Source organism: Bubalus kerabau, chromosome 7 (genome assembly GCF_029407905.1).
Source record: "Bubalus kerabau isolate K-KA32 ecotype Philippines breed swamp buffalo chromosome 7, PCC_UOA_SB_1v2, whole genome shotgun sequence".
NCBI lineage: Eukaryota > Metazoa > Chordata > Mammalia > Artiodactyla > Bovidae > Bubalus > Bubalus kerabau.
The window spans coordinates 109681303-109699157 of record NC_073630.1 but is presented as its reverse complement, the minus strand read 5'-3'; the positions used below and the strand labels follow the sequence as shown (position 1 = coordinate 109699157).

Below are 17855 nucleotides of genomic sequence, written 5' to 3'. Positions count from 1 at the left end.
CCATCTTTGGAAAAGAAAATACTGAGACTCCGAGAGGTCCAGGGACTTCTTCGCCCAAGGTCCCGCGGCGAGGATGCAAAGAAGTTTCGCGAGTCAGGATTCGAACCTGGGTCTTCCAAGGCTAGTTTCTTCACGGCGGCTTTCAAGAAAGACACAGAGAGAGAGAATTTGGAAGGCTGAAGACGGGAGCTCCTTTGCTGCTCCTGGACTTGAAGCTCCACGAGGGCAGGGAGCAAAGGCCTTCTTCCTCTGGGCCCACGACCGCTAGGCTTGGGCCAACGATGTAGAAGCGCGACCGGGTGTCCTTTGGCGGGGGCGGGCGGCTCCCAGGGCCCAGTGTGATACCGCACCGCAGCGGATGTAGATGTTCTCAAGACGAACGCTGAGATCAGGAGCCCCGGGGATGCTCCGCGGGGATCTGTGAGCCGGCGGGGAAGGGCGCAGCCTTAGGGACCTCGGGCGCTGAGCGCGCTCAGGCCGGGCCTCCGCGCCGCACTGCGCACGCGCGGCGTCGCCGGGCTCCGCCCCCCGAGTAGGGACCTACAGCGGGCGCGGCGGCAACGGCGGCCTGGCGCTGGCGGTGTAGACACCCTCCCCCTCTCCGCGGGACCCAAACCAGCCGGCCCGGTGAGTGACTGAGCCGGTGGAGGGGCGAGGGTGCCGGGTCCCGCATGCGTGGGGCGGGCCCAAGGGTGCGGAGAGGGGCCGGGGGGCCGAGCGGATTGCAGGGTCTGGACGAGGCCGTGCCGGGCGCGGGCTGCCGGGGCCGGGAGGTGCGGGGGCTTGGCCCCCGCGTGCCCGGGGCCGCCCGGCCGGGGGTCTATGGCCGGAGGCCCCGGGGCAGACGCGAGGCGGCCGGGGGCTTGGGTTGGGCGCGGAGGAGGAGGAGGAGGGGGCGGCGGCCTGGACGGGAAAGGGGGGAGGGGTCCCCCGCCTGGCCGGACCGGGTGTGGGAGGAGGAGCGCGGGGTTTGGATTGGGGGGAAGGGGGCGCGGAGCCAGGGATCGCGGACCCCCGGGGGTGGCGGTGGATCTGCGCGCCCGGCGCCCCCGCGCTCGCCCGCCTTTGTGCCCCTGCGACCCGGCACGCTCGCCCCCGAAAGCGCCGGGTCGCGACCCTCGACTGCGGCGGCGGCAGTGTCCGGGCTTGCGGGACGCCGGGCCGGCCTCCTCCGCCCGCCCCCCAGCGTTTTAAATGTTGCATCTCTCCTGGGAGAGCTCCTACCGGTCGGCTCCGAGCAGGAAGTGTCGTCAGGAAGGCCATTTTTAAAGCCTCCTGCGGGCCTCGGAGGTCCGCGTTGACGTGGTTCGGTCTCCGTGGCCAGAAGGACGCCCCCGCGCGCGCCGCTCCCCCCCACCGGAAGGGGGCGCGGTGTTACCCCTCTGCGCCCCAGCGCCTGCTCTTCCCCGTAGCCGCGCTGCGCGATGTGGACTCGCCCTGGATAACGCGAACCGTCGGTGTGCGCGTGCCAACAATAAACTGGAAAACCCGACTTGGCATTGTTTTTCCTTGGGAGTTTGGGCGGCACGTGCCCAGGGAAGGGCTTGACCATGGAGGGCCTTTGTGCTGGAGAGGGGCGTAAGGGGACGGTAGATGACGGTTGGTCTCCTTCTATAAATGCTGACGTTACTCTTTGGGGGACCTCACCCCAATTCCAGCTACTTTTGTATCTTATTGCCTTTGGGGGGTCTTTAGGCAGTTTAAAGCCAGAGACCGTGCAGGGTGCAAAAGAACGAAAATGCCCGAATCGGAAAGGGAAAAAAGCCAAAGGAGAGAATGAAAGAAAACACTTAAGTTCCTCTGTATACTTTGGTTATTCAGTGTATCCCATGAAAATACCCTTGAGTTTTAAAAACTGGGATAGTGAACAGTTTATTAATCTAAGATAGGAAAATGAAAAGTGAAATACTAAGCACTGTGTTCTGTTTAAAAACAGACATCTACACGGCTAAACTGTTGTGTTAGATCCCTGAAACATTACCCCTTAAGCTTAGAATTGAAGCCACCAAGAGTGAGACAAAACCTTGGTCTCCAGGAACAGGCAGCCCTTTCCTATGGAAGAGGAGCAGAGAGGATAGGAATCTGTTTATCTCTGAGTCAGGTATGCAAAGTTCATTCCAATCCCTGATGCAGTCTCAGCTGGAGATACTGGCCCAGCAAATGGTGGTTTAAAAACCAGTATCCCAATATAGTCTGTTTAGGTAGAATACAAATGTTTGACTTTTTAAATTGTATCAATGTTATCCCTAACCTAGGATGCATTTTAAAAAGCTTTTTATTTTTTAATCTTGGGTCTAATAATAGCCTTGAAAAATAATACTTTTGTACATATTTAGCTTTGTTGTGCTGCTAAACATTTATTGCAAGGTGCTTCTTGGAAACAAAGGAGGTCATTATTTATTGGGCCTCCTCCTTCATGTGTTATGCAAAACTAATGTAGATTTTTAAAAGTCCAGTAATAGTGATTTAAAAATACACATAGGTCTACTGAGGTCTACCGATCTATTCACTTGAAAGTAAGGGGATCTGGGCCAGTTTATGAGAAAGAAGAACAAAGAACGTTGTTATTGTCGCCAGGAAGGCTGACATTTTTTTCATTCATCGACTCATTCAGCCAATACACATGAGTGCCTTGTGTGACCAATCCTGTGGTAAACAGGGTCCCCACCAGTGAAGCTTTCTCGGTCTCGATTGTTCCCAAGCAGCCTGGCACAGACGTCATTTTCTTTGTTCATGTATTCAGACTCAGGCAACTGCAGTCTCTAGAATGCATCCTGGGGATGAAGTGGCTGGAGACCATCCGATCCATACATTCTCATCCTAGGGTGGGGAGTGGGGAGGCATCAGAATGACCTGGGAAGAATTGGGAGCCTTGTGCCCGAGCCCAGCCCCGGAGAAGTGCAATCTGAGTCATTCTTCCACCTTAGTCCTGGGAAGCCTTTTTCCCTTTTATTTTGAGCTCCCTTGCTGGAGAAGTGCTTTGGGGGCTCTGCCCCATTTTTCTCTACAAGCAAGAAGGACATGGAGAAACCAAGGCTACAATGACCCAGGACTTAAACCCCAGTGTCTGGCTTCTGTTGCAGGACCTTTGTATGGTGCCTTGCTGCCTCCCAGGGTTCTGAGTGTAGAGGCCTGTGTCAGAGCCTGAGGTTGAGACCAGAGGGGACTTGGTGCCTGAGAAGAGAGGGAAGAAGCCATGGGACTTGCCATGCTTTTGACTCACTCAGCTGCTCGATGGCTCCAGGCAGGAAATAAGAATGGTGCCCAACTGTGACTGCTGTTCCCAGCCTCCCTCAGCAGGGTAGCAGAAAGAATTTAGGTTAGACGCCAACTGACCAACTCTGTGACCTGGGAAAAGCCAATTTCTCCGGAACTTACAAGAAGCAGGTAACTGGAGGGAGCATTTTGAGGAGTAATGGAGGTAATGTATGAATCTGCCTCCATACCCCACCCCCCGCTTCTGCCTGACTTGGGCTGCAGTGCCCAGCCTTCGTAATACAGCCAGCCACTGAGAGCATCTGCATCAGATCACTAGTGTGGCATTTACCACCTCCCTGAAAGCACCTGTTTACTTCGCTGCATCCCTCATCCACACTTTCTTAAAGACAGCAGGCTGGGCAGGGGTCCGGTAAGCAGCCCTGACTCAGGCCTGTTGTGCTCACGCTGTGCCCGGCAGGTTTCAGTTTCCGAGAGTCTGCAAAGGGGTTACTGTCATTATACACTCCACAGAGAGCATCAGTGATGATGTTTCCAAAGTCAAAAGTCTAATAAGCAAGGGTCTACCAGGGTCTACCTGCTCCCTGCCTGCAAGTGTCATTACAGTTAAGCCAGTGGCCTTGCCTCACCTCCAGGTGCCCAGGGATGAGTTGGTATGTGAAAGGCACAGGAGTGTTGATACAACACTTGGTCTGCTGCACCTGTAATGTCCAGTGAGGGTTCTCAACCTTGACTGCATGTTAGAACCACCTGGCAAGCTTTTAAAACACTCTGAGCCTTCCCCCACACACACAGAGGGGGGCCCAGGCATCATTGTTTTTAAAGCTCCCCAGGTCAATTTGCTATGTAGAAGAGTGACCAAACATCATCGAGACCCCGTTAAAGACGTGTAGCATCCCAGACATACTCTGACAGGTTGACTGCCCTGATGCAGCCAAGGTTAAGAATCAGCGGGAGGCAATTTTCCTTTGTTTAATTATACTTTTTTATTTAACTCTTCATTTCTTCTACAAAACTTTGACTTTAAGGCAAAAAAATGGAGGGAAGTACAAAAATGTATTTGTCCTTCCTTTTTACCACCTTTAGAGACCTGAAGTCACTAGGAGCGCTTAGTAAGTAGTATTGCCTCGTGTTTGAAAGTGAAGTCGCTCAGTCATGTCCGACTCTTGGCGACCCCATGGACAACACAGTCCATGGAACTCTCCAGGCCAGAATACTGGAGTGGGTAGCCTTTCCCTTCTCCAGGGGATCTTCCCAACCCAGGGATTGAACTCAGGTCTCCTGCATTGCAGATTCTTGACCAGCTGAGCCACAAGGGAAGCTACCTTTCTTAAAATGCTAAAAAGAGCATAGTTGCCTCTTAAGTTGTTTTTTGTTCCCATGTGTAGAACCCTAAGTTTTGACACTAGTCATATTCTTTGTTTAGATATGTTATCTCTCAAAACTGTTGTTCACAAATAATAACTTCTTTTGTTCTCTGATGCTGTCTCAGTTCACGTGCTCTGCAGTGTCAAGTCTGTCCCTAGGGAACTCCCTTTGTGGACTGGTGAGTGGGGGAGAAGAGCCTTGCCTCCAGCCAGAGACCTTTATTGCATTAGGCTTATTTGTTAAACTAAGAATCTGCTCCTCTGTGATGGCTGGAATCCTCTACACTCGAAGGAGTCTTTCTTAACCAGAAATACGTTGGCTTATTTCTTGACAAAACATGTAGTTTCCCAAACATAAGGCTACCTGCTAGCTGTATACACCATTTCCTCACATCAGTCATGTCAGTTAGGGTATTACTCCCATTTTACAAGTGAGGAAACTCAGGCCAAGAGAGGTTAATGAGTCCAGAATGACAGAGCTCCAAGTCAAAACCTAGGTATTGAACCTTGCTCCTGGTAACCCACGGAGATTGCTCTTTCCACTCTAGTGCCCTTTCTTTTCACCTGGAAAGCTGAGGAGTTGGAACACAGGCTCTCTTGCCCAACCTTCTTGCCTCATTATGTGTGCCCCAAGTGATACACTTGGATTCAGAAGGAAATCTCAGATCCCAGAGGTGTACATTTGTCAGCAACATTTAGAAGCCTTTTTGCCATCAAGATGGCTATCAGTTCAGTCATTTCAAGTGAAAGTAGATGAGCAAAAAGAAAATACTTCATTAATGTTTGCCATTGTGTAGATCTATTTACCATTCATTTTAATTCTGATGCTTTGTCTGAAAAACTTCTTGGTGAGTGAGGCAATTGTTTCTCCTTGAATGCTGACTTACTGGGGAGGTGTTGGCAGTTTACACACCTAATGTTGGACTGTTACCCTGATCAGGTATCACTCATTTGCATGCTAATGGTCACTTAGGGGTAGAATGTTTTAAATTTTTGGTTATTGAGACACGTTAGAGTAGCCTGTGCTCTCTATGGCTCAGTAGACAAAATGAAAGGATTCCTGTCTTTGAAGAACTTTCTCATTTGCTTCTCTGTCCAAGAAAGGATGCAGTCAGCCAGCTAAAATTTACAGAGTTTGGTGGGTATCTCATGAACGTAAGATGTATGTGATAATCCATGTAGCATACATACGATTTAATTGCCTAGCATCTTTTTTTTTTTTTTTTTAATTTTGCACATTAACATCGAGTGTGGAAACACATTCATTTGCTATAGGGGTAATGCACAATTCAGCTGAGCTTGAAGAGGAAAAAGTCAGTCAGTACACTGGATTATATGGAAACCTAAATTGTAGTGAGCACTCTTGCAGATAAAGCATCTTTTTCTTGGCAACTATAAGCACCTTTTGGCCTGTTTACCACTAAGGCAAGGTGGATGGCTTGACCCCAGAGGTGAATTCTCTTTTAGACAGTACAACCTGGCAACTATAAATAAAATCATAAAATGAGATTCACTGTGTACTCCAGAAGAAGCCAGGTAGCAAAGAAGCATGTGTTTTAGCCCCTTGGACTGTTTATGTGATAGGCATCATTTCTTCTTCTATTTTCTTCATTAAAACAGGGAAAATCTTATTTGTAGCAGTTGTGTGTGAGTGACTTGGAACCTGAGTGCTTATAGTCACACTGTCACATTCCGTCCTCGCGAGATACAGCAGTAGTTGTTCAGTCGCTCAGTCATGTCCGACTCTTGGCGGCCCCATGGACTGTGCGGCACGGCAGGCTTCCCCTGTCCTTCACCAGCTCCCAGAGTTGCTCAAACTCCTGTCCATTGAGTAGGTGATGCCATCCAACCATCTCATCCTCGGTCGACCCCTTCTCCCGCCTTCAGTCTTTCCCGGCATCAGGGCCGTTTCTAATGAGTTGGCTCTTGACACCATGTGGCCAAAGTATTGGAGTTTCAGCTTCAGCATCAGTCCTTCCAATGAATATTTTAGTAGGTACTGCTACGGTCCGTTTTACAGTTGCACAGTTGGACAGTTCGCTTCAGGTCAGGCCTGGAAAGCGATGGGATAGGCTTGGAAACCCTATGATCTGATTCCAGAATCTGCTGCCTTAAACCTTGTTTTCCTGCTTTTTGTTCTTCTATTGACACTTTACATTTCCAGTATTTAGGAGTCAGATGCTTCCTTTTTAATAAAAACTTACACACCCTTCATGATTTTTATACCCTCAATGTCACTGGACTGGTTTCTAACAAACTTAACATTTTTCTCCACCTGTCCCCCAAATAAATTTTTAAGTCACCAGGTCAAGTGAGCTCAAAGTCAGAAGGAAAACCTGGCAGTGATGGGTGCTGCTGCTAGGCTTTTTCCCAGGAAAAAGCAAGACTCGGTCTAGAGGAAGCGCATTTGTCACACGTTGGGTGCCGCCTCTTTGTTCATGGAAGTCATCTTTCTCTGATGCTGGAGGTAAACGTGCATTAAAAAGCACACTTTTCGCCATTTAAAAACGGGCAACTGAATATTAACTTTTACTTATCATGTCCAAAGTTAATAGCACTAAGTATCTTCTGTGTTTTTGAGAGCCTTCCTAAATAAACTTTAAAAAAGTATGTCTCTAGTCCTAGGAGATCCAATGCAGAGAGATGTTATAAAGGGTACCGTGAGTTTGGAAGGTAGGTGATCCCTGAGACTGATGTTACTCATAATTGGTTAGCGGCCTCTCAGCATCTGGCCCACACATGACCCTTACATCTGCAGTGTTTTGTGTAATCCTTGGTCATCAGTTCAATGGGCAGTAATCTGCCAAAGGGCCCAGGTTCACAGGTGGCCGTACCTGAGTGTGAACCAGGTAGAGAAGGGGGCATGGAGGGAGCAAGGTTCTGGGAACCTGTTACTCAGGTGTGCTTGGCGCAGCCTCAGGAGTGTCCAAGTGTAAATGCCAACTCCAGAGCCATCTCGTTCTTCCACTGCATCCATTTACCTCTGTCTCGGGATGCTACATTGAGATCTTTTTCACCGTGACTAGCTGCACATGTTATGATGGTCAAAGAGAATTTTGTTTTGAAGAAGCTGGACATTTTTTGTCACCTGAATGGAGGGAAGTATCAAAGTAGAAACTGCGTAGCTTTGAGACTGTCTTAGAAGCCAAGAAGTACTTTGAAGCAGGTGACATCATTGGGTCATGGCCTAGCACCTTGACTCCCCCATTAAACTATATTTTCTAATCACAGCTCATGGTTCGTATTGGCGCTCGCTTCTGTGGATTCCTTATTCAAAATAGCTGCTGGCATGGCCTTGCAGAAGCACCTCCAGGAGGCCCCTGCACTGCCAAGGCACTGAGTAGCTGTGGTTAGTTCTCTAGACTTTCTGCCATTAAGGTGTTCCCCAGTTTTTGCTAAGGTCTTTATCACCCAGTCCAAGTCTCCAGTCCAGGAGGAATGACACTTCCACCTTTCAAAAGGATTTGGAGAGGAAATGGCAAAACTGCTTTTTTTGTTTTTTAAAGAGTTGGTAAGCAGATTGTACCAGGCAAGCAAGTTACTTTCTCCCCCATCCCCTCCTTTTCCCTCCCTCCCTCTCTTTCCTTTCTTATCTCTCCTCTTCCTTTTCCTGCTGTCCTTCCTCTCTTGCTCACTCAAGATTATGAGGCTGGTATGCACATCTTGTAAACAGAATTGAGACGGGACAAGAGAGGGAAGGGGCAGATAAATGAATGGTATTTCAGGGATTCAGTGGTTTGTAGCTCCAAAGTCAGGATCTAAGAAAGTTACAGGGATGCTGGTTTCAGTTTTATTGAAGGGTAAATTGTGGACAGTGAAACTGCCCGAAGATGGAAGGAGTTTGGGCAGTTATTAGAGCATCAACTGCATGAACAGCTGGCGAAGATGGGTTAAAAGATTGAAGTGTTGCTGGAAGTCTCAGCCAGTGATTTCTGATAGTGCCTTTTCATCAGAATTACATGAGTGACCATGGGCACCGCTTCCTCATCTCTCTCCCACTGAAATTTAGATTCATGAGCTTTGGGGTGAAGCCCAGAAGGATCTGTGTTTGCTGTGATTCTGTGGCTCCTCCAGATTCAGGAACCACTGGATCAGATCCCCTTTTCAGCCTCTGCACTCCTCGGACCAGTGGTTTTCATAGGCTCTGCCCACAGCCGTTGCTTCCTCTGTTTTAGCAGGATGGAAATGCCAACTGAACATGCGGCTGATGGTAGCATTCTTAGATGATCAAACATGTATGACTTCAGCCTTTCAGACTTACTTTGTGTGGCCCTTGGCTTGTGAGCAGGGTGTCAGAAGGAAAAGGCTAATTCCCATTCTTGTTTCTGCCCATCTAAACAGACACTGAGGCTTTGTGTGACTCTTGACACTTGGGGAAGCGCTTGAAAAGTACATACGCATTGTCTTGTATTCTTTCGCACTTTAGTCCTCATGCAGCTCTGTGGAGGAAGCTGGGTAAGTGTCTGTAATTCTGATTGCCAGATTAGAGAAAAAAAAAAACTGAAGTGAGAAAGGTTGAAAGTGTTTTGTTTTTTTTTAAGGTAATGAAAGGAAGGCTTTCCACAGATCCCGAACTAAAATGGTTTTTGCTTCACTGCTAGTTCTGTGTATGCTGAAAAAAGAATGTGTTGAAAGATAACTATTTTTATGTGAGAATCACCGCATTGTGTTACTGGCTCCAGACGACAAGAGTGCAGTCCTGGCCGCCTCCCTCTCCCCGTCTCTCTGCTGCCTTCATTTCACCCTCCCGGACCCGGGTCCCTGCAGCAACTGGAGGCAGTGGGTGGAATAAAGGTCAGGCCATGTAGGAGAAGCCACGTCTTCACGATACTGCACTGTCGGTCTTTCCTGGACCCATCTCCCCTTCCCCTGACCAGATCTCCCGCCCCCCCGCCCAGCACCCCCTTTCTTGTTCACTGACCCCCAGCCTCCTTGCTGTCGCTCAGGTGCTCCAGGCCCACTTCCTATAGACCTTCACCCTCCCTCTGCCTGAAGCACCCTCTGCCCAGGCTGCCCAAGGTCTCTGCTCCGATGTCAGCTTATCCTCAGGCCTCTCCTGACTGTCCACACCTCCACACCCCAGCCCTCAACCTCATCCGATACTTATGCCCTGTCCCCTTTGCCTAGTTTTATGGTTTGTTTTCCCCAATCACTGGCCACCTTCTGCCGGATAAAGATACACTTGTTGTCTCTTCTCTCTGCACTCTCATGAGGGGAGGGACGAATTTATTTCTCATCACTGCCCTATAGGAGCTGGAGCAGTGCCTGGCACCTGATAGATGCTCAGTAAGATGTGAAGTGGGTATTTGTAGGCCTTCTGTTTTCAGGATGTTGTTGGCTTCCTAGCACTTGTGCAAGCAAATGGGGTGCACAAGAGAGAGCTGGAATTCATGCTCGTGATTCGATGTACATAGAAACCAGCGGACCCCAGAGCCGGTGTCCTGGCTCTACCACTTGTGCATGTTTAGAAGCTAAAGTGACAGAAGGTATTAGGGAGGTTGATACAAAATTACACTTGTATTTGGCCAAACTAATACAATTATGTAAAGTTTAAAAATAAAATAAAATTAAAAAAAAACAAAAAACAAAATTACACTTGTGAAATTGCTAGATGCTCTCAATGACACTTAAAAGTAACTCACTCAGCAAAGGCCATCCTAAGTGACTGCCATGATTATTACCCTGCTAAAGTGATGACTTTTAGAGGGTAGATGACTTTTGGTTGAGATTTGTTATTTGCCATTTCTGTTGTACTATGTACTATGTATACCAGGGCTTCCCTGGTGGCTTAGCTGGTAAAGAATCCGCCTACAAAGAGGGAGACCTGGGTTCCATCCCTGGGTTGGGAAGATGCCCTGGAGAAGGGAACGGCTACCCTCTCAAGTATTCTGGCCTGGAGAATCCCATGGACTGTATAGGGTTGCAAAGAGTTGGACACAACTGAGCGACTTTGACTTCACTTCTTTGTACTGTGTTACTATCAACATGTGCACCAAGATAATAAGTGAAGATTTAGCATAAAATTCCCAAGGTCATTGAAGTAGAGGGTAAGTCTGGAAACATGTTAGCTAAGCTAAACCTTAAGTTCATGCATTAATCATGCTTTATGATTTCTTTATTTTCCCCTTAGTGTTGCCTGGAATATCAGAGAATTGGAAGCAGTCACGTTTGAGGACCCTAACCTGCTTTATGAAGAGAGATAATTAAGTGTGCTCCTAGGTGCCCTGCCACAAAGCGTGTCAAGGATGCTTCCTGAGGATTTTATCATATGGAATCTTTCTGGATTTCAGCAGGCTTTTTAGAGATGCAAATGAAGAGATGAAGGACATTGGACAGCAACTCTATAGCACACCAGTGGGTGACGGACACAATGCCTTGACCATGTCACCCAAACAGCCTAATGCTCATCGAGGGACTCGACCAGACAGACCGGACACTCAGACTCTTCTGTATCAAGGCTCTGAGGCAGAGTCTGCTGCCATGACCATTGCTACATGTGTAAAGTGCAAGAGTGTGCATGAGGTCCCACTTCAGGATCTGAAAAAGGATACTGGACAAAGCCAGAAGGAGGACAAATACGTTTGCTTCAAATGCAGCCTTGGCGCAGCCTCTCCCCATTTCCACTTTGTGAATAACAGTCGCAATGCTACTCAAGTAGGAAATAAACCTGAAGCCATCTCAAGTTCTGTCAATCACAAGTTTAAGGTAAGGAACTTCAAGCCAGGCAAATACTACTGTGACAAATGTCGCTTTTCCACAAAGGACCCTCTGCAGTACAAAAAGCACACACTTCAGCACGAAGAGATTAAGTTTGTCTGTTCTCACTGCGGCTGCATTTCCTACACGAAAGGGGAGTTTCAGAGACACCTGGTGAAGCACACAGGCGTGTTCCCTTATCGGTGTGAGTTCTGTGACTATGGTGCCATCAGAAATGACTACATCGTCAAACACAGGAGGCGAGTCCACGAGAAGGCAGGGGCCAAACGGCCGCCCAAAGCCGTCGCTAGGCTGGAGCCAAAGAGGATCAGCGCCTCCAAGCAAAACCCAGAGCTTCCAAAAACTTCCAGGACTGCATTTCAAAATAAGTTGTCAGATCAGCTCTCAAGGTTCTCCCCCCACGCAAGTAAAGACAGGACGCACAGCATCACGTTGTTACCTGAATCCAAAGACTACCAGAAAGACGTGGTGTGCATCCCACACAAAGGGGCCCTGTCAGAGCCCACTGAGGTCAACCTGCTGGAGAACAAAAGTGTGGAGGTGGAGGTCTTGTCCCCCTCTAAAGAGCCCGTGCAGCCGGGGATGCCGTTAACGGTGGTGGCACCAGCCGAACTCGTCGTCCCCGCCAACTGTCTAGCCCAGCTGATGGACGTGAAGGTTGTCAACGGAACGCAGCAGCTCCTGCTCAAACTGTTTCCCCTGGAAGAAACCAACAGCCTTGATGCCAGTGGAGGTGATAGTGGTAGTTCCGAACGTGGGTCTAAAGAGAGAGGTGCAAGCGAGCAGGAAAAAATGGCTGCCACAGAGCTCACGCAGTCCCTCGCGATCGAAGGGACTGTCGGAAAACTTGCAGGCATCGGTAGTCTACAGTCGTCAGTTCAGAAGCCACTTAAAAATGTAAAGTGGATGAGGTCTTACGATTTTTTCATGCCAAATTCTGGCAGGCACAGCAGCGGAGAATCCCTGCTCAACCCAGGGAGAGTTGAGAGTTTGCAGAAAAAAGGTTACACGTATCCCCATAGAGCTGCTCTGCCTTCCTTTGCCTTCAAAGGCCATTCTCCATTATCTCTAGTGAAAAACGGTGTCTTACGTAGTCTTGGAACCTCATCAAACTCTTTTCCATATAAAGCTGCCCTTTCTTTTACTGAAGACAGAAGAAACTTACCCAGTGACCCACAGCAGTTATTTCCTGTCTCTGCACCGCCTGCAACCATTTCCTTCTCTGGAGAAAAGGACTCACTGCCCCTATGTCAGAACGACTTGGGCTCTAGTAATGAGATCAGCCTTCCTGCAAAAACGGTCACCCCTCCCAGGAAGCTGCAAGACAACCAGACACAGGAGTACAAGGCAGTTTCAAACGCAGGCCAGGTTTCCTCTCAACACAGAAGTGAGTATTTACACATCAACATAATGGGAGAAGACAGAGTCAGAGCCCAACAGTCCGGGGATAAACCTCTGGAATTAAAGAATCCCGACAAGACTAATGACTCCTTCGATGGCCCAGTCATCTCCTCTGTCTTTTCTCTGAGCTCCGGATCTGAAAACGTCCCTGAGGGCATCAAGTGGAATAGTTCAACGTCCAAAATAAAGTCAATTGAACTCTTGCGCAGAAAGATAGCCCAGTTAATCGAATCCTGTGGGAAGCCTTCATCTCTGGCTGCTAACAGCGCCCACCGACATTCTGTAGGGAAGGCATCTAAGGTCACTTCAAAAGCCACACCTGAAGGCATCCAGGAAATTAACGTATCCTTCACCAGCACTGGCTATTCCACGGGCACACTCCCCAGACCTCAGGATGCCGGTGGCGTTAGTGGACAGCTCGCACACCAGCAGGCGTATCCACAGCTTGTCGAAGGCAGCAGTGGGAAAACTGAAAGCAGAGTGACCAAGAAGCCACACGTGGCTACTCCAGTGTTGATCCCCAAGGGGGCCGTGTTGAGGGTTTTTAATTCCTCTGAGGATTCCCACATCATAGAGGCAACCTGCGAAGCACCTGTCAACATCCCGTGCACTGAGACGCAGTTAATAAAGCCCATTCCGCTCTGCCCAATGAAACGGACAGACCCAGACGTACAGTTTCTGATGAGTGAAAGTGGGCCCATAGATATGTCCCCAAATCACGATCTGTCTTTTCGGCCTAAATCACGAAAAGAGAGTGCCCATTGTAGCACTGTGCCCAAAAAACCTGGATCCATGCATGGCCCACAAGGAAGCAGTGAAATGAGCAAGCAAGCAAAACTGTTTCCCAGAAGTCTTCCCATCAGTAAAAATAAACCCAGACAAATCAGCTCATCCAAGAAGAAAAGCAAAATGCAGACTGACCCCAGCCGCTGTTTCAGGGATCCTTCCATTTTTCAGGTTGCAAGACAGCTTCGACTGATCGCAGCTAAACCAGACCAGTTGATCAAATGTCCCCGTCGGAACCAGCCCGTTATCGTGTTAAACCATCCAGACGTTGACTCACCGGAGGTGTCCAACGTGATGAAGGTAATAAACAAGTACAAAGGCAACGTCCTCAAGGTGGTGTTGTCGGAGAGGACTAGGTGTCAGTTGGGCATGAGGCGGCACCATGTCCGACTGACCTACCAGAATGCGGAGGAAGCCAATCAGATCAAAAGGCAAATGATGCTGAAAATGAAACTGAAGAAGGTTCATAAAAACAACTACCAGGTGGTGGATTCCTTGCCTGATGATTCATCGCAGTGTATATTTAAGTGCTGGTTTTGTGGGCGGCTCTACGAGGACCAGGAAGAGTGGATGAGTCACGGCCAGCGGCATTTGATAGAAGCAACCAGAGACTGGGATGTTCTTTCTTCCAAGGGCAAATAAGTGAAAAACCGGTCTCGGAAGCATGGTGTTTTTGCTACCTTTCAGTTGGTCCTGGTTTGGGTGGTTTGGTTTGTGTCCCTCCCTGACTCAGTAGGGGAAATAGAGTATGCAGGGATGGGAGGGCGGGTCAGTCTTGAGATCTTCCTGGGAATGTGGAGAGCCACGTGTCTGAGCCCAAGCCAGGTGCCTGGACCTCAGAAGGGTCTGTGTCCCTGAAGGAGTGTACACAGGTTCACATATATGCATTTGTTTGGGGAGAAGGGAAACTCAGAACACATTTTCAGTGGGATCTGAGATTTCTCTTCAGTCAGCAGCCTTTTTCTGAGTAGATAACACATCTTTTCTTATCCATTCAGAGGGGCAAGTTTAGAACATTTGACACACTCTTTATATAACAAAATGCTACTGAAGAATTAAACCCAGATCTTGGTGTGCACATCCCTTTTTTTTTTTTCTTTTTGTGTTAACTCATCTCCTAAATATTTGGTACATAATGGAGATACATTTGCTACTTCATTTTCTTAAATTTGGTTATAAGAAAGTGGCATTCTTTTAAATCCCTCACCCACTCTGTGGTGTTGCTGAGTGTTCACTGTAGCACAGAGAAATTGTGCTTTTGTTGACCCCTTTAAAGCATGATTCCAAAGGTTGGCCTGAGTTTGCAACAACAGCAGATGTTAGGGGAAGAATAAAAGATTTTCAAGCTTTTGCTTGCTTTTCAAGTACCTTGATTTATGATGGTGGGGGAGGGAATGTGCCTTTTTGGAAGAAGAAAAAGAGAAAATACCTAAAGTTGTCTCCTGTTTGCCCTTACCATTCTCCTGAAAGTCGGCTGAGTAATACATGTCCACTGTGAGTGAACAGGCTCTTTTGAACTCGGATGAACTTTGGGGAAACAAGTCGAGGTAGGATTGGGAAGCAGGTTGGAACTTTAGTGAGACTGAGTTTCGGTTGGGTTCCCCACAAACCAGGGCTGGGTGCTGCACGCTCTGTCTTCCTCCACCACCAGTGGGTCAGACACTGCCCCTCCCTCTCCCCACCCCCCAACCACCGCCAGGTCATATTCTGCCCTCCCTTGGTGGGTTTTCTGAACAGGCCCTCTTGTGGAATAAGACCACTTCCCCACTCACCTGACCACTTCTTAAGATTTTTCCCTCATGAAAACACTGTGAACAGGCAGGAATCCACAAAATGGAAGCCTCCCCACTGTCTTTATTCAAGTTCCAGGAACACTGTACCCAGTTTTCATCAATGGTAATTTCTAACTGATCTCAGCTGCAATCAGGCCTTCCCTGTTGGTCACCCCACTTGAGAAGCAGCTCCGAGAACACTCCAGCTCCCCTCCGCCAGCAGTAGGTAGGGCTGGTGCTGTTCTCCACAGCCTGCCCTCTGCACCACCGTGGCTACATGGGCAGGTGGATGGCTTGGCACACACAGCTCCACCTGGGTCGTAGTCCTCACATGCCAGCCAGCCCCAAGCTGGCCATAACGCAGAGCACAAATGCAAGGCAGCCCCGGTGCATGTGTTCTCCTTTTGTATTCCTTCCGTGGAGAACCGGGGGCGATTATGTCTGAAAAGGGCATGAGCAGGCTTCTTGTTGGCTTGGCAGTTGAAGGCTTCCTGATCTGTTTCCATGTGGGGAAGTCTTAGGTTATGCTCTGATACATTTGATTGTAATACTTTGTAGTTGGTTCTCATTATGGATAAATTGACATGGCTTGGGTGTAGTTTAATACATAATCATTACGTTGGTTTATTGGTTAGTTTTTTATTGAAATTTGAAACTTGGGTTTTTTAATATGTGTATATACACGTGTACACATATATTTTTTACCATATGAAGACTGTGGTAGCTAATTTTCTGATTTCCTATTTTATAATGGAATTATGTGGGCTGGAAAAATATAAAGCATTTTATATTCTAGAAATAATTTATTTTGGAAGTACATTTTTATAATGGTCTGATCTTGTTTTTAGAAAATAAAAGCACAGTGATGGGTCTGATTTCCATGAACAGATGGGTGTATTGTTTCAGTATAGTATTTAGTCCTTGTGCATTTCTAGTTGGTGCTTTTTGGGAAATGGGTCATGTGTACCACTTCACTACATAAAGGAGAGCATTTTTAAGTTTTATCCACAGAAGACTTGTTATGCCCCAACCCCCTAGCATGAAAGAAGGCTCTTAAGAGTTGAGGGGAGAAGAAAAGGCTGTAATTTTATTTTTTTCCTCCTTCTATACCTCACTGCTTGGTAGCATCTTTCCTGAAAGGCTAGACCTTGACCTTCCAGGAAAGATGACCTTGAATCAGGTCAGAGTGTTAAGTGTCAACATGAAGAATTCACACTTGGCAGCATCAACTGTTTTTCAAGTATTACCTAAAAGTCAGCTTATGTACTTGTACAGAGCAAAATTTTGTGAGTAGAATATGTAGCTAGGCTTCTTGAGATTTTCAGAATGACAGTACCTTTTAAGGAATTAAGAGGGCTTCCTGAAAGTCATAAAAAAATGAGAAAGCAAAACATGTTTTCCCTATGTAAGAACCTTAGAAAATACTGTGTTAACATGTAGTTTAATATCATGAAATGAACAAAATTGGAGAAGGTAGAGGCAGAGCTTTGTTGAGTATTTGTCGACTTTCTTACCTTAATTTTGAAGGATCTCTACTCAGTAAATGTTATTCATAGTTCTTACTACAAAAATCATTAACTTATTTTTTAAAGTAGATTTTCTTACTTTGGGGGATCAGGAATGAGACGACCTTCTTATATTTATGATATGACAGTGAAAAAAATTTTTAACATACCCAGAGGCTATTTTTGGAGAAGGCAATGGCACCCCACTCCAGTACTCTTGCCTGGAAAATCCCATGGATGGAGGAGCCTGGTAGGCTGCAGTCCATGCTAAGGGTTGAACACGACTGAGTGACTTCACTTTAATTTTTCACTTTCATGCATTGGAGAAGGAAATGGCAACCCACTCCAGTGTTCTTGCCTGGAGAATCCCAGAGACGGGGGAGCCTGGTGGGCTGCCATCTATGGGGTCGCACAGAGTCGGACACAACTGAAGTGACTTAGCAGCAGTAGCAGCAGAGGTTATTTTACTCAAATTTTTAATCCCCAGTCCAAAAGACTTTGTGAGTCCCTCTTATGGGCCAAGAGCTGTTGGTTGAACTAAACTGAACACAATGTATTAACCCTCCAAAGTTCCATCCCTCTTTTTTTTTTTTTTTTAGGACATAATGATGTAAGCCACTCCAGAAAACGAAGATGTGATGCTGCTCAGCCTTTGGGATATTTTTTGAATCTGTCAGTGTCCGATTGAGCAGAAAACAAAACATCACATAATACGTTGTAAGCATTATTATATGTCCTGCATTAACAGTCTGTGTGTCTGCTGCTCTGACTTTGAAACATGTTATGTATATAGATAGAGACGTTGGCGTAACTTTTGTTAAATAAAACAACTGTAAAATTCTCTCCGTCCTTTGATTTCACATGTTCTGTGAGTTGGCTGTTACACAGCCGTCCTGTGATACATTTCTGAACTACACAAAAGCATCAGTCTACACAGCACAGGTGCTTTGGATTCCATGAAGGTGTATTTTAAATTCGATGCACTGCTGGTTAACCAAGCATGACCTGAAATGAGGCCAGGTGACATTTTTGTTTGCTTTGACTCACCCTCACAAGAGATGCTGGGTTGAGCAGCAGTAGCAATTTTCATA

General features: G+C 47.4%; 1 protein-coding gene across 4 annotated transcripts; it reads left to right on the top strand.

Annotated features, from left to right (window-relative positions):
• The first annotated feature begins 483 nt into the window (after window positions 1-483).
• Window positions 484-17606, top strand: ZNF518B (zinc finger protein 518B). Of its 4 annotated transcripts, XM_055589108.1 has the most exons (4): window positions 484-627; window positions 3084-3387; window positions 10714-14140; window positions 17364-17606. In XM_055589108.1, the coding sequence occupies exon 3, from the start codon at window positions 10902-10904 to the stop codon at window positions 14127-14129; it is 3228 nt and encodes a 1075-aa protein (XP_055445083.1). In that variant the 5' UTR covers window positions 484-627; window positions 3084-3387; window positions 10714-10901; the 3' UTR covers window positions 14130-14140; window positions 17364-17606. The 4 variants fall into 4 exon arrangements, 2 of the variants coding, with proteins under 2 accessions (XP_055445083.1, XP_055445082.1); XM_055589107.1 differs by lacking the exon at window positions 3084-3387 and having other exon boundaries at window positions 485-627; XR_008717274.1 differs by lacking the exons at window positions 484-627; window positions 3084-3387 and having other exon boundaries at window positions 11151-11288.
• Window positions 17607-17855: the final 249 nt, after the last annotated feature.

Coding starts and splice junctions, on each gene's coding strand:
- ZNF518B (XM_055589108.1), top strand. CDS start 10,902: ATGAAGGACATTGGACAGCAACTCTATAGCACACCAGTGGGTGACGGA.